We start from the raw sequence: 14,612 nt of genomic DNA, 5'->3' as shown, positions 1-14,612 counted from the left end.
GATTCTTCTAACTCGCACCTCAATTGCACGTTGAGGTTTGGACTGAGATTGTTTCAGTGAACTGTATGAAGCTGTTCCTGGAGTGGATTATAGGTATGTTCTGGGTTCTTACCCGACCTCACCACCTCAACGTACAGCTGGCTAAACGCTATCTCTACGGTGCTAACACAGTGTCTGCCATAAAAGGCACCATTTTTTACTTTCAGTATTTCTTAAAGAGTTCTAATCCCCGTTTCCAGTTCTGACCCTGTGTCTAACCTGCACCAGTGATCTGCTGTCCACTGCGTCACGAGGTGCGGTCCCAGACTGCCCTTGTATATTGGCACCTTTTTTTAAAAAGCAAGTCATCTAAAATCTTTTGGTGGCTCAGAAATCTTCAAAACAGACGTGAAAAGTATTTCACCTCCTTATGAAGGATAAAAGGAAGCATTAAAAAGAAATGAAGAAATAAACATATTTATTTAATATAAATATTAGGGTCCTTGTTTCCAAATTGCCTCACAGTGGGGTGTTTTTAGGGAATAGAGAAAGTGACCGGTTTCATGTTGAAGTCAACGAGCTGCCCTTATATGGCTGGTTAGCGGTATGAGAAGCATAGTGATCATGAAATGAGCACTCCAGTACTGAACTCCAGTGAGCCACCCTCTACTCAACTTCCCCAAGTAAGAATGCATTCACCCGCAGGTGAAACCTCAGCTTTGAGAGAAAAAATACACAACCAGTGAATCAAATCGATGAAGCGTGGTCCCTTTTTCATCAGTTTCATCCTTTCTATCAATTTAATGTTATATTAATAGTAACAATAATAATAATACAAATAATAACCTTGGGTACAAAATTTCCTAATAAAGACTCAAGGAGAAGAAGAAAAAACTATCAGACAAGAGATAAAAGGAAGAAGATTAACCAATTATTTTTGCATTATGTTTTTGTTTGCTTGTTTGTTTGTTTTGGAGGCCTTATCCTCCCCCACCCCGTCTATGCCCTGGATGTGGTCCAACACAAATACATTATACCATATATGCTTTGTATTCCCCTCCTATTGTCTGTTGGATATGTACAGCTATACACAGCAGGCTGGGGACCAGGGCTCCGGGGGGAGGGGGGGCGGTGCGGAGGGAGCAGTTGGCTGGGCCCCCCCCCCCCCCCCCCGCCCAGTCTCCCGGCTCGGCCCCGCAGTCTGCCCGTACAGGTGGCGGTTCTGCTTCACTTGCGATCGTCGATGGTCTTAATGAATTCCACCGCCGCGGTGAACTGCATCCACCAATAGCACTCCTCCCCACTCAGCCGGCTGGCGTAGAAGTTATTGATGTACTGGATGGTGGACAGCAGGCAGGGCGGGTTTGCCTGCAGGAGAAGAGGGGCGTGGGCCCTGCGTTAGCCGCGCAACGGAGCCCGGCGACTCCCTGCATTAATATGCAAATATGTGAAGCGGCCCCGCGAAGGTTAGCAGACGGGAGAGCGAAAAAGTGTTTATGGAAACAAAAAGAAAGAAAACACCAACGCCTCCCAAGTAGTTTGAACTAGTTGTGTGTGTGTGTTTGTGTGCAGACATATGTACACGTGCGTGTGTATGCGTGCGTATGTGTGTGTGTGTGTGTGCATATACGTACGTGTACGTGCATGTAAGTGTATGCGTGCGCATATCCGTGAGTGCGTATCTTGTGCGCGTACGTGTGCGCGGCAGCGTCCACGCTGTGCGCGTCTCCCCGGACTCACCCTTATGAGGACGAAGACGAGCACGGGGACAAAGTCGTCGGCCCCGGGGACCGAGTCCTCGTTGGCCAGGCTCAGCAGGTTCATGATGGTGGAGCACATGCGCAGGATGGACTGCACCTTGTCCCGCGGGGTCTTGTAGGCGTTGATGGTCCTGATCTCGGCCTGCGCGGAGGGCCAGGGCGCCTCCCGCAGGTACACCTGGGGACCAAGGGCAGGTCAATGTTTGCTGCTATGCACCAGCTCTATGGCTTTGGTTACCCCCGCATTCAGGATCCCCCTTCACAGCCCTCTTTAAGTTTCCTCCGTCCGAACAGGGCTCGCGACATTCAGTCTGAATGTCTCGCAGATGGCTTGTCGAGTCACACACTTCGCTCATACGTCTTTGTTGGTTAACTCACAGAAAGCGAGAGGGCGACACATGCTGATTAATCGGCAGAACTAGTGCTGTGCCTCCATGTCTTAGGATTGCACGAGGGCCAGACCACGAGTATTATTAAACATGATTTGTGGTGTTCTCCAGAGCAATGTGAGCTGGTCCACCACAGAAGGGGTGGATCTGTGGTAAACTGCCCCTACGTGTTGATGGGTTGTGAGAGGATAGGGTTGAGAGCGCATGGTGCCTCTTGTGCAAACTGAGGCCTTTTTGAATCAAGATAGTCAAATTCCAAAACGGGATATAGAATCGACATATCTCCTTTGTGCAACCAGGGCCTGCTGTGACCCTAAAACTCTACTGCTCACGTACCTATTGCACTTAAAGAAAACTAACATCTTGCTATGATTTGCAGTCTGTCCATATGATATTTTTTTAAAACTTGGATGTGCACTTGGTATTTCTGTACTCGCTCCAATATTGATTTTCTGCTTTGATTGTTCTCAGCCTTGGCTGTAAGTAACCGAGTATAAAGGTGTCTGCCAAACGAATAGATCTAATGGAACATCCCGTCAGACCTCTCCGGAGATCCTGGGCGAGTACATCTAACCGCCGATGGGAGGAGCGATCGTTACCTCGGGGATCTGAAGAGCTTTGTGATTGGCTGTCACAACTCGGGTGAGCCGCTGGATATGTTCATAGAAAAGCCTGGGAGAAGGAAAACAAACCAATGAGCCAGGGACAACCAAACACCACACAGGTGGTCTAAAGGCACGGTTATATATGGGGGAAGTTGGGGGGGGGGGGGGGGGGGTCCAGGGAATAGGTGCAAAAGGGCAAAAGTAGTGGTGAGGTGAGGGTAATTACACACATCTTCTATGAATCATGACAACTCCTATATTTCAAGAGCAGATCAAAATTGAAAAAATGATATGGACGTCTATAAGAACACTTTAATTGGAGACACATTAAGGTGCCATAGGTATTCCGATACTGCTCTAAAACTAGACTGAGGGAGCCAGGGGCCGTTCCAGACGTGTCCTCACTGGTCTCTGAGGATGTCCCCGTCCTGGTTGGGGTAAAAGGCCAGCTTGAAGATGCGGTTCATGACGCTGCGCTCAATGGCCATCTGAGCGTCCTGCAGCTGGTCCTCGCTGGCGTACTGCCAGATGGTGTCCCGCGCCATGGCGCCGTACAGGTAGCGCAGGAAGTCCTCCACCGCGGCCGTCTTATCGTCGGACGCCGTGCAGCCCTGGAAGGCTGCGGGCGGAGACACACACACACACCGTTATGATTGAACAATACGATTGAACGTTTGTTGGCATCTTACTTCTGATAGATGTAATCCAGTGTATCTACATTGTGCATTGACACTACCAGGGTTAGAGGTTTGACTCCCTCTGGGGCCGACCAAGAACATAAGCACTTTACAATAGCACACAGCTTTGGAGAAAAGTGTTCACAAAATGGCATGCACTAAAAAATGCCTACGAGCCCAACAGTAAAAGCAAGGGGAAGACACAAACAGATCTCCGAGATGTTCCCCAGGGCCGCGTGCAGGGAGATCACCTTTGATGAAGTCCAACATCCTGGACTCCATGTGCTCCAGCAGCAGCCTCACGCACACCGTGGTGAAGTAGCGGTTGGCCACCTCCTTGTCTCTCAGCACCCTCTGGAGGAGCCTCTCCAGGTGGGCCTGTGAGGTCTGCAGCCCCTGGCGACACCTGGTCAGGTAGGCGATGTACGGCGTGCGTTTCCTGTTGTGTGTGTGGGGGGGGGGGGGGCGACACATAGAACCATCAGCCGTCGACGTAGTAGGGTGCCGTCAGAGAACGGGGCTCTCCGCGGTTATCCCAGGACCCCGGTGGTTGTCAGAGACAACATGTGCGCCGCACAGCTGAGGGAAACGTGCGTTCAGCGCACGCAGCGGCGCGAGTCTGGATCTGCTGCTGCACGGCGAGAGAGCGCCCCTCCCCGTGCAGACCCCCCGCGCTCACCTGTAATCCTCAGCGATGGCAGCCAGCAGCTTCCTACAGGAGCGCGCGTCGAAGCGGCTGACGCAGCGCGTCGTCTCCTGGATCTGGGCCATCTGGTTCTTATCCTGCAGGTTGATGGCCTCCGCCAGTTGGACCTTCAGGAAGCAGACGATCTCATTGTCTGGGGAGCGTAGCAGACAGAGGAAGGGAGGGGGGGGGGGGGGGGGGAGCATTAGACAGGGCTCTCGCGACTCTGTGAGCCGCTGTAATGTGATCAACCCGCCACGGCGTTTGACTGATGGCTGTTGACTGAAGACGGCCTCTTGAGAATTCGCCGTACACCGTTTCAGAGAGTGTCGTTCTCTTTGTTTTTCTTGCCAATGCCTGGCGTACAGGCCAGAAGGAGAGACCCCCATTGAGCCAATGGGCTCAGCACATCTTTTGGCAAATGTTGAAAGCTAGACGTCACAGTCTTCCTCAGTGTAGATTGAATATGGTCAGCAAATATGTGTGCATGAGACCTGGACGGGGGGGGGGGGGGGGGGGGGGGGAGGACTGGCTCCCTACAGGACCAGTGTGTTCTGGAGGACTGGGAGGACTGACTCCCTACAGGACAAGGGTGTTCTAGACTAGAGGACTGGCTCTCTTCAGGAACAGGGTGGTCTAGACTAGAGGACTGGCTCTCTTCAGGAACAGGGTGGTCTAGACTAAAGGACTGTCTCTCTTCAGGACCAGGGTGGTCTAGACTAGAGGAATGGCTCTCTTCAGGACCAGGGTGGTCTAGACTAGAGGAATGGCTCTCTTCAGGACCAGGGTGGTCTAGACTAGAGGACTGGCTCTCTTCAGGAACAGGGTGGTCTAGACTAGCGGACTGGCTCTCTTCAGGAACAGGGTGGTCTAGACTAGAGGACTGGCTCCCTTCGGGACCAGGGTTGTCTGGGGGTCTGTCTACCTAAGGGAGCAGGGTAGTCAGGGGGTCTGTCTACCTACGGGAGCAGGGCAGTCAGGGGGTCTGTCTACCTACGGGAGCAGGGTAGTCTGGGGGTCTGTCTACCTTCAGGGTCATTGTGGTCCGGGAGTCCGTTCCTGGTGGTGGCCGGAGCCATGATAGGCAGGGCCACAGAGTCCGCAGAACACAGGACCATCCGGAGCTTCTTCTTGGCGTCACTGAAAGGATCGACAGAAACAAACAAAATCGGCTCCACAGCATAACCCTTCGGACGAGATACAGTGAAAGCTCAAAGGGGTGCAGCGTGAGACTCCTGGTAGTCTGAGCCACACCAGCGGCACTCGGTGAATGTGTGCAGTGGTCCTGCCCCGGCCCAGTCACATGTCTGACCTGAAGGAGAACTTGGCATCCTGCTGATGCGCCGTCTGACTGGCAGAGTCCAGCAGGTCGTCCGAAGCCATGTTCTGCAAGCCGTCATCCCTGGGGGAGCCGTGCACGCTCTCCTCCACACACAGGTCTGTCAACAGACACACACACGCTCAGCACACTTCCATTATAGGCCATCACAACAACACGGCCCCAACGCCAACCAAATGATCCTCATCCAACCTTTCACTTTAGTTGTGTGATCTAAATGGAGTATTTTTTATTTATTAAAATCATAGGAGGGGACTGAGGATGATCTGACACGAAAAATATTATTTTTTATATTGTCCACCAGCAGAGGTGTTTGTTTTAACTAGGTTGCCAAGTAATGTAGAAGGATCAAGCTTATTGTGCTGTTCCCACAGTATTCCCTGATCAATACTGTAACCAAAATTTGTTTTGAGGGCTCTGCAGGTGCAGTCATAAGCAAAAAGACTAGCGTGACAGAAACAGGAAAATTAATTAGGCAAAGCAAACGTTGCTTGTCGCTCTTTTGACCTGCTTTTGTTTCGTTGGATGTGTGAAGACGCTGATGCCATATATATCTGCGACACCAATTATATATAATTGATAGGTAATTTATATAGATAAGTCAAATCACACAGCCTAGTCTTAGTTATCCTAGTCCTACGCATCATTTCGGCACCCTGCATTATTTATTCACTTTGCTGTTCATTATATCGTTTCCTATCAATCATTATCCCAAACATATCGCACACTTCATTCCCCGGATAACTGACTTGACGGATGGTAAGGAAGAGGAGGTCATAACTGGTGCAGCCATAAATAAACGCTACGACCAGAAGGGTTTCGGTGCCACCAACGCCTTGCTACCAGTGGAAGCACTTTTCTGGAGTGCTTCACAATCAAATGTTTTACAGTCCTCCGATGTCTACGAGCCAAAGCTCCTGCGGTGTAGTAGGAGGCCGCGCCACCCACCTTCGCTGGGGCTGGTCCTCTTGATGTTGCGGTACTTGTCCAGGATGTCCTCCGCTGCCTGGGCCTGGGTGCTCGGCCTGTGAAGGGGCTCGTCTGCAGAAGGAACATTCGCATGGTGAGTGGATTCTAACGTAAGTTGTGTTGGGCATCTGTGATATTAGATAAAACCTTGGAACCGGTGGCTGGAACAAACTATGGCCGACCTTGTTGTGAGCGCTCATGAGCCAGGTCATCTTTCTCATGCTTGTCCTTTTTCCGGAAGGCGGCGATGGGAGCTGTGGAGAGCAGAGGGTTGTAGTGAGGAGACAGAGGAGGACGTTGTAGGCTGATTGGCCCTCTTAGTGGGGGCCCTCACTTAATTAATAGTAAATAAGAAAGGGCTTTAGGTAAACCTATTGTCTATATTTATCGATGAAGGATTGAGGGCATTTGCTCTTCAAAATAAGATGTAAAAATAATTTCTTAATCTTTAACATTGATCCAAAAAGAAATGCAGACTAGAAACTAGAAACGACACAATGTTTGCGATGCATCAACAAGGCCCAAGTGCCGGCCTGTGATAAGTTATTAAGATTGACTGGTCATTTAGGGCATCCCATTAACACCAAGATGCTAACAGGACCCAACCCGGGTTCTAACCATAGAGATTAATAAAGGTAAGAGAGAGAGTGACTGTTTTTAACCTCCTCTAACCATTCACTTAGAATGGCTGCAAAATGGCTGCAGGTCATCATAAAGAGGGGTCCCAAAGATTGCAGTTAGGTTAGATTATGCTGCTTCTAGTGAAAACGCACGCACTCTACAGTTGTCACTCGCCCGCCAAGAACTCTACACATCCTGGCCAGCCCAGGTGTTCACTCCCTCTGTTTCTTATAACTCTATGGTTGTCAGGGTTCTGTGGGAGTGGTTTGGTGAAGAAGCTGCAGGATACGCTGACAGAACACATCCACTCTCACGGCACGGGCATCCTCTGGTCCCTCCAACTAGTGGATGCTCTCAGGCGAAGAAAGATGATAACTAATATAACAGATTTTGTGAAATCGCATGCATCTGTTGGTTAAGAAGCTACTGTAGTAGTAGTATTACACTGTATTACAACTACGATAAAGCAGTGTGTACATACACTGGCTTGGTGTCTTCCGACCATGGCTTCATAGCAACACAAAAGGCTATTGCGGGATGTGAAAGCCAACTAGAAGTGACTTTCCAAGAAAGATCTAGTGCTTCGATGAGGCAACACCCTGCCTCAGAAGAGCACGGTGAGAGTGGGAGTGTCTGGTCAAGGGATCCTAGGTTGAGACTCTGGGAGCATCGTCGCCAATAACCCCAAACAACAGAATGGATGATGCAGCTTTAAAAGGACAAGAACAAAATGGGGTCGGTCGGGGGGGGGGGGGGGGGGATGGGTCGGCTCGCCCCCAAGCCAACGCATGGATGACGGCGAGGGTGGAGATGTCGGGACGGAACAGGGCCGCTGGCACCACATCACAGCTCTAGATCTAGGGCCCCACAGGGGCCGCCTGACGGGACAAAGCAGCACGGCTCTAGAGACGCGAGGCCGGCGAGGCAGGATGACAACGACGATGGGACAGGTGAGGTGGGTGGGGAGGGGATGGGGGTCGGGTTTACCTGGTGATTCACTCTCGGCCGTCCAATACAGCACTGCGAGGAACACAACAGACAGGTTGGCCCAATACACACGCTGATGCTGCAGCCATGTGTGCGTGGCACGCGCACAGCGGCAGGAAACACACACATACACACACAATAGAAACATGGCGGCGCCAGGCGGCCCGCGGGAACCAAAGCCTTGCATCGATCGCCACTTTCTCCGCCTGCAGCCCCGCCACCCACCATCTCGGTTTTTATGCATATCCGTTTAATGTTTACTCGCGGAGGGTCATTATCTCAAAGAGTAATAAGCAGTCATCTCGTGTGCGCGCTGCTCATTACTTCCCCGACAGATGCATGAGAGACGGCGGTTGCAGTTGAACGGCATCGAGAGATGTGCCATCTATCAGCGCCTGATGACAGAGAGGTCCATCTAATGACCATTAGCCGCTGGCTGACAGCACTGCTGGGAGGGCTGCAGCCACGCCGTCCACCAGCCCGGCCCAGGCCCCTCTGATGACTGATTAGCTGCTAGTCGGGCTATATAAATCTACCGCTAGTGAACACTAGAGAGAACAAGAGAGAGACACCGACACAGAGGCAACGAGACAGAGAGAGAAAGAGAGAGAGAACGAGACAGAGGGAGAGACACAGAGACAGAATGAGACGGAGAGAGAGACAGAGAGAGAGACAAAATGAGAGCGGCAGAAGGAAACAAAAAGGAAGAAACGGAGATGGAGATAGGGCATGTAGAAGACATGTCTTGGGAGGAACTTTTTGGAACAACAAGAGGCATTATTTTCCAAGAGTAACATCAGCAGTGGAGTAGAGCATGGATCACATCACTCTTTCACCGCTTTATAAATTGTCCTGGCGCCTCTGTTTTAAAGTCTAATATTTTCCGTCACGGCTGCGGTCAAGAGAGCTTTTCTATTTTGTGTAAGGTAGCAGAAGTTAACGGTGTCGACTGACAGTTCCATGATACAAATCGATTGAACCCACTCTGGCAGAGAAAGACATGTTAAAAAATGAGCCAGAAAACAGAGGGCAGTACCTTTTGGAATGGCTGAGACAAAGCGCTTCTTCCACCACGGCCGGTTGCGGTCCGATTTCTCATCATCGCTGTCTTTCCTGTCCTCAACCTTGGGGGGGGGAAAACAAAATCACTTTTAACCGACCGCTTTAAGGCTTGTCAAACAAACCATTGTATGCACTGCAATCAGATCACCTTATCATTAGATGTCATGATATTCATATTGAGACAATTTGTACCTTACGCAGAATCCCTGATGGTTATCAACAAATCGTCCATCATCCATATCTACATTTACATTTAGGGCACGCTAGGGGACGCTTTTATCCAAAGCAAGTGCATACACATATTAACACACCGACAGTGGAGTCAACCATGCGAGGTGACCGACAGCTCGTCGTGAGCAGTAAGTGTTACATGTTTTGCTCAGGGACACCTCGTCACTCAGCTAGGGGGAGACCGGGATGGAACTAGCAACCTTCCGGTGGCAAGTCAACCCCCTCCGCCTCCTGAGCTAAGATCTACAGAGGCCCACTGACCCTCCTCGGTGCATCGTCCGTCCCGTTACCTCTCCTTTCAGGGAGTCCTTGCTGGGCGAGGAGGTGGGCCCCAGGGAGTAGCCCTGGTCCCTCTCCTCCACCATGGTCCGTCGGTTCAGCCCCGGGTCGCTGGTGGGCCGGCGGCCGGGACACACGATGTCGGAGCTGCGGCTTCGCACCAGCCGGTCGGGGCAGGAGTGGCGCTGCTTGCAGTGCTCCAGCTCCGCCTGGACCAGGCTGTGGGGCGTGAACATGCTGTGGCGGGGCTCCTGGCCCAGGGCGTAGGCCTCGGGGATGGGGGGGTCCGGGGGAGGGTGGGCGGGCCGGGCGTAGTGCACCTTGGGCCTCACAATGGTTCCAGTGGAGGAGCCTGTGGGGAGGAGGGCCGGCGTTAAGCACCGGTGTACAGTGATTGGCTGGAGGGGTTGAAAAAGGTACACAAACCAATTGGATTTTTTGTTTCAAAAGGGGCGGTGAACCACAATGAAATGAACTGCTGAATTGTTGAACCAGTTGAACTATGGATTCTTTTAATAACATTCAAATATTCAAAAAGGTACATGAAAATGAAACCTAGTAGTGGTATTAGTAGTAGCAGATAAATGAGAGGGAGAGCGAGGGTGTTCGTTAGTGGGAGACGAGCCCTCTGTGCAGCTCGGCCACCTGTTCCAAGGGTAGAAGCTCTCTGCTGAAGAGACTCCAATGGCGTCTCAGTGGGGCGAGGGGCCGAGCCAAAAGGGCCCGGGGAGAGGTCTCTCAAACTGTCATCCCTTCACCTTGCACACACACACACTCCCCCTCCCCCTCCCCAGCACACCCACTCTCTCACAAAGCCCCTCCTCCCCCATCCCCCCCCCCCCCCCGGCGCTGTAGTGACACACAGCTGAGGTGATGAGTGACCAAAAGCGGAAGCGCAACAATAGAAATGGGAAGGATGAAGTGGCGTACCTTAGCACGGTACCATTACCCCATCATCGGGACAAAGAGTCCCAGTTTGGGTCATTTAAAGTGTGCTAGTGGCTGCCATGTGTCCCGCGCGCTGATGAGTTCACCCATTCGCTTAACATCACTTCTCCGGTTTCAGGACATGGACAACTTACCGTCACAGGAGAGAGGGTCGAACATGGCCAGCAGAGAGTCCGTCTGCGAGGGTGGAGAGGTCAGTTGGTGTGCCCCTGCAAACAACGGGATTAGAAGCATTTAGTCAATTAACCTCATTCTTAAATAGATGCAAGCCATCAAACCAGAAACGACTATTAAACTAAAAAAGACGTCTGACATGAGCTGCATTTAGCAAATCAACTACAGTGAGGAGCTGGTGGCAGATCCATCAGCAGCAGAGAGCGACGGTGACAGTTGCCATTCTGAGCAGCTCAAACAAGAGTGGCGGCTTTGCCAACCATTGGATGTGTCTCCTACCATGGCCCGCCTCCTCCCCATCCGGACTGGTCACAGAGTCCTTCCCTCCGAAGTCCGAACTGCACTCGGACCGCAGGTCCTCGATCTTGTTGGGAATGTCTTCTGAGGTGGCGCTGATGCCTGCCACGCGATCACCGTCCAGACAGCCAAACACAGCACACAGACAGATACACAGAATAAGTCATGATTCAGACGGAAACACGAGAGGTCAGGGATACACGGTGAAAGCCGTTCTCCGGGCTGTGAACTTCTTTGGCGGAGAAGTACGCGGCGGAGCGCCAGACAGAGCGGAACGTCAGGGGCGTGCAGAATGGCCCATATCCCTCAGATGGGAGCCCACTGGGAGCGCTGAATTGGCAGCGTAAGCTCCCCTGGGCAGGGGGAAAGTCACCCGATAAGAGTAATAGAGGACCAGGCGCCATCCATCGGCCTGCTCCCTGGGGACCGCTCCCCCCCCCGTCAGCAGAGCCACGGGCCTCCTGATCGGGGAAACTACCTCATGCACATCACAGAAGGTAGCAAGCCCACCTCAGCCCCCCGCGGCAATGACGCCCGGCATTAACCCCCCCCCCACCCCGGCGTGTCCTAGCCAAGCGTTTACAGAGACCCACTGCTCTGGTTAACAAGCGCGCCCAGCCCCCTGTTCTGCCCGGAGACACGGCGTCCGGCGGAGGGCCAGTCTTTTGAGTCATTGCAACATTGACCAGGTAGGACAAAACTACCTTGCCATGCAGTTTAGGCTCGTCTAGTAAATGAAGAAAATGACTTCTGGAATTGGATAAAAGGTGAAAAGGGGAACGAGAAGGGCAGAGATGTAGAGAAACTAAAAAGAAGGGTGGGATGAAGAGAGAGACAAAGAGAAAGTGAGACACAGCGGGGGAAGGGCGGTAACGACAGGCATGGGGGGCTACCTGAGACCACGCTGAGGCCTGGGGTGCTGGGCCTGGAGCTGACCTCTCTGACCTCCGTGTCATCAGACGTGCTGCCCACCCCCGAGCAGCTCTCCAGCTCCTGCAGCCGCTCCTCCTGCTTCAGGTCAGCTGCTTCTAGAGGGAAGGAGACACGGAGAACCGGGGTTATCAAACCATGAAGACACACACAGAACCATGGTTATCACACCATGAAGACACACAGAGAACCAGGGTTATCACACCATGAAGACACACAGAGAACCAGGGTTATCACACCCTGAAGACACACGAGAACCAGGGTTATCAAACCATGAAGACACACACAGAACCATGGTTATCAAACCATGAAGACACACAGAGAACCAGGGTTATTAAACCATGAAGACACACAGAGAACCGGGGTTATCGCACCATGAAGACCAACAGAGAACCATGGTTATCAAACCATGTAGACAGAGAACCAGGGTGATCAAACCATGTAGACAGAGAACCGTGGTTATCACACCATGAAGACACACACAGAACCATGGTTATCACACCATGACGACAAACAGAGAACCAGGGTTATCAAACCATGAAGACACACACAGAACATGGGATATCACACCATGAAGACGGAACCGGCGTTATCAAACCATGAAGACACATGGAGAACCAGGGTGATCAAACCATGAAGACACAGAACCAGGGTTTTTAAACCATGAAGACACACACAGAACCAGGGTTATCAAACCATGAAGACAGAAACAGAACCAGGGTTTTTAAACCATGAAGACACAGAGCCAGGGTTTTTAAATCATGTTATTAAACCATGCCTAACCCTCACTTATGGGTTTTTTCCTGTGCTTTGTTACAAATGGCGGACCTTTGCATAGAGCGATGCCCTCTAAAAGGAAAAATGCAATTATGATTACAAGGGGAATAAGCCGAAGGAGAAAAAGTGCATATGTCTAGAGTCAAACAAAACATCCCATGACGTCTTCCAGCCGCCACGCTCCACCACAAAAAAGCCAGTGCACCAGATCCAAGGGCCGCCCAGCGGAGCGCTTTGGATCGAACCCGGCGGCGGGCCACCCAACAGCAGCGCTCATTTGCATGCTCATTAGTAATAATGCGGCGGCGAAGTGCTCTTCAGAGTGCAGTTTTCTGCTGCCTGGCCATGAAACAAGTGCTCCACTCCGGGCCAGCCTCGGATAGCGCCATTACGGCGCAGAACAGGGGCAGCAAATGGAACAAAACGCAATCAAGACACTCATGCATGTCATTCCTGCCGCCACACATATTGAAATGGTGTACTGCTTCAATTAGCACCCAGCCCCTGCTTTTCCAAGAAACACTTAGCGCTCTTCATAAAGCACTCGACTGATTTTTACGAAACATTGGGTTTAAAAAAAAAAAAAAGGGGGAGAAAAGGGAGGGAGGGGATAGGGGGATACGGTTGTGCGCGTAATCTTGCATTAATAAAAGCTTAGGATTTAAGTGTGTTAATTTAGCTAAACAGACACAGTCGCGTGCCTGCATAATTCATTGGATTGTGCGCCATAACCCTCCGATCGCTCGGTGACATAACCATAACGCGTTTGGCGCGAGGAGCCCCAACAGGTTTTCCTTTCTGTGCCGCCATAAAGAATGATGGAGGAAAAGGTGGCGTTAAGCATCGCTTCTTTGGCACGTCTAGACAGATAAAAGGTTGGGCTCCATGGAAACCGACTTGAGGACAGCTGCCGCCCCCGTGCGTTCCACCCCCGCCCCCCCGCCGCCTCGCCACAGGTGCCAGCGCACCTGGAGGCCCCCCTCCTGGGACGCCCCGGGACGCCGTTTGACTGCCACGCGCAGATTTACCCAGAGAAAACCGGCAAGCAATCACAAACGCGTTGACAGACACAAACGCAAGTTTTGCTGCCGCCACACCTGGCGTGTCCAGCCCCTCCCTGGGGGAGGCTGTCGCCGCGGTGGCACTCCCCAAATTATACAAAGTCAGGACGGGACGCGCTTCGTGCGAGGACGACGAGGGGAGGAAGTGAACCCACCTGAGTCGCTGGGTAGGACCTCCACGCTCCAGGGCTCGCTGGTGGTCTCAGAGATGGTGGAGCCGTAGGGGTCCAGCAGCACCGAACCGGACCCTGGCAGGCACAGCAGGCTGCCCAGCATGTTCTCCACAGCCGCCCCTGATCAACACATCAAACACAAACATGAGCCTTCTGCCCTCGTAGAACGAGCACAGGGAGGTGGTGGAGTGGCGATGGAAACGGCTTTGGAGGAGACGGCCCATCATGCGTTGCGGCCCTTCAGAGTCATGCCTTAAAACCATCCGTCAGTTGGATTCCAGACCCGTTGGCTTTCTTGATATCCATGTTCATATTTAGCCGTGTGGTAACGAGGCGCCATTTGAATACCGCACAGGAATTGTTCCAACGTCAACTCAAGACGTCAATGACATTGCACACAAAAACAATGCCCACTTCCACAGGAAGATATTTTATGCGTGGACATGAACAACGTTCAACCACAATATGTATAATTTATTCTGTGTACGGAAACTATGCATGCATTAGTCAAAGGACTCCATGTTCAGTTCGGTGACTTCTGTAACATTGACGGCTATTAGCCTTCAGACAGGCAGCCTAGTATTTACTGCTTGATGAGTGAGAGTGTATACACACACACACACACGCACACACACACACACACACACACACACACACACACCTTGAGGT

The 14,612-nt window shown here is 51.8% G+C and overlaps 1 protein-coding gene across 3 annotated transcripts in view; it reads right to left on the bottom strand.

Moving 5' to 3' along the window:
• Positions 1 to 1,049: 1,049 nt before the first annotated feature.
• The window catches only part of gapvd1 (GTPase activating protein and VPS9 domains 1), a 31,089-nt gene continuing 17,526 nt past the window's right edge, over positions 1,050 to 14,612 (bottom strand). For 2 of the 3 annotated variants that reach the window (XM_079732288.1, XM_079732289.1), the window contains exons 12-27: positions 13,926 to 14,063; positions 11,896 to 12,030; positions 10,985 to 11,104; positions 10,666 to 10,740; positions 9,595 to 9,935; positions 9,048 to 9,135; positions 6,586 to 6,657; positions 6,383 to 6,475; positions 5,408 to 5,534; positions 5,123 to 5,235; positions 4,090 to 4,249; positions 3,662 to 3,849; positions 3,139 to 3,352; positions 2,728 to 2,800; positions 1,720 to 1,917; positions 1,050 to 1,347 (exon numbers count right to left, since the gene is read on the bottom strand). In XM_079732288.1, the coding sequence (XP_079588414.1) occupies positions 1,207 to 1,347; positions 1,720 to 1,917; positions 2,728 to 2,800; positions 3,139 to 3,352; positions 3,662 to 3,849; positions 4,090 to 4,249; positions 5,123 to 5,235; positions 5,408 to 5,534; positions 6,383 to 6,475; positions 6,586 to 6,657; positions 9,048 to 9,135; positions 9,595 to 9,935; positions 10,666 to 10,740; positions 10,985 to 11,104; positions 11,896 to 12,030; positions 13,926 to 14,063 (2,276 nt within the window). In that variant the 3' untranslated portion in view covers positions 1,050 to 1,206. The remainder of the gene's footprint in view (positions 1,348 to 1,719; positions 1,918 to 2,727; positions 2,801 to 3,138; positions 3,353 to 3,661; positions 3,850 to 4,089; positions 4,250 to 5,122; positions 5,236 to 5,407; positions 5,535 to 6,382; positions 6,476 to 6,585; positions 6,658 to 9,047; positions 9,136 to 9,594; positions 9,936 to 10,665; positions 10,741 to 10,984; positions 11,105 to 11,895; positions 12,031 to 13,925; positions 14,064 to 14,612) is intronic. The other variant, XM_079732290.1, reaches the window with a different exon arrangement.

Source organism: Pollachius pollachius, assembly GCF_949987615.1.
Source record: "Pollachius pollachius genome assembly, chromosome: 1".
Classification (NCBI taxonomy): Eukaryota; Metazoa; Chordata; class Actinopteri; order Gadiformes; family Gadidae; genus Pollachius; species Pollachius pollachius.
Note: the sequence above shows the minus strand (reverse complement) of the source record. Positions and strands in the feature narration are given on the sequence as shown.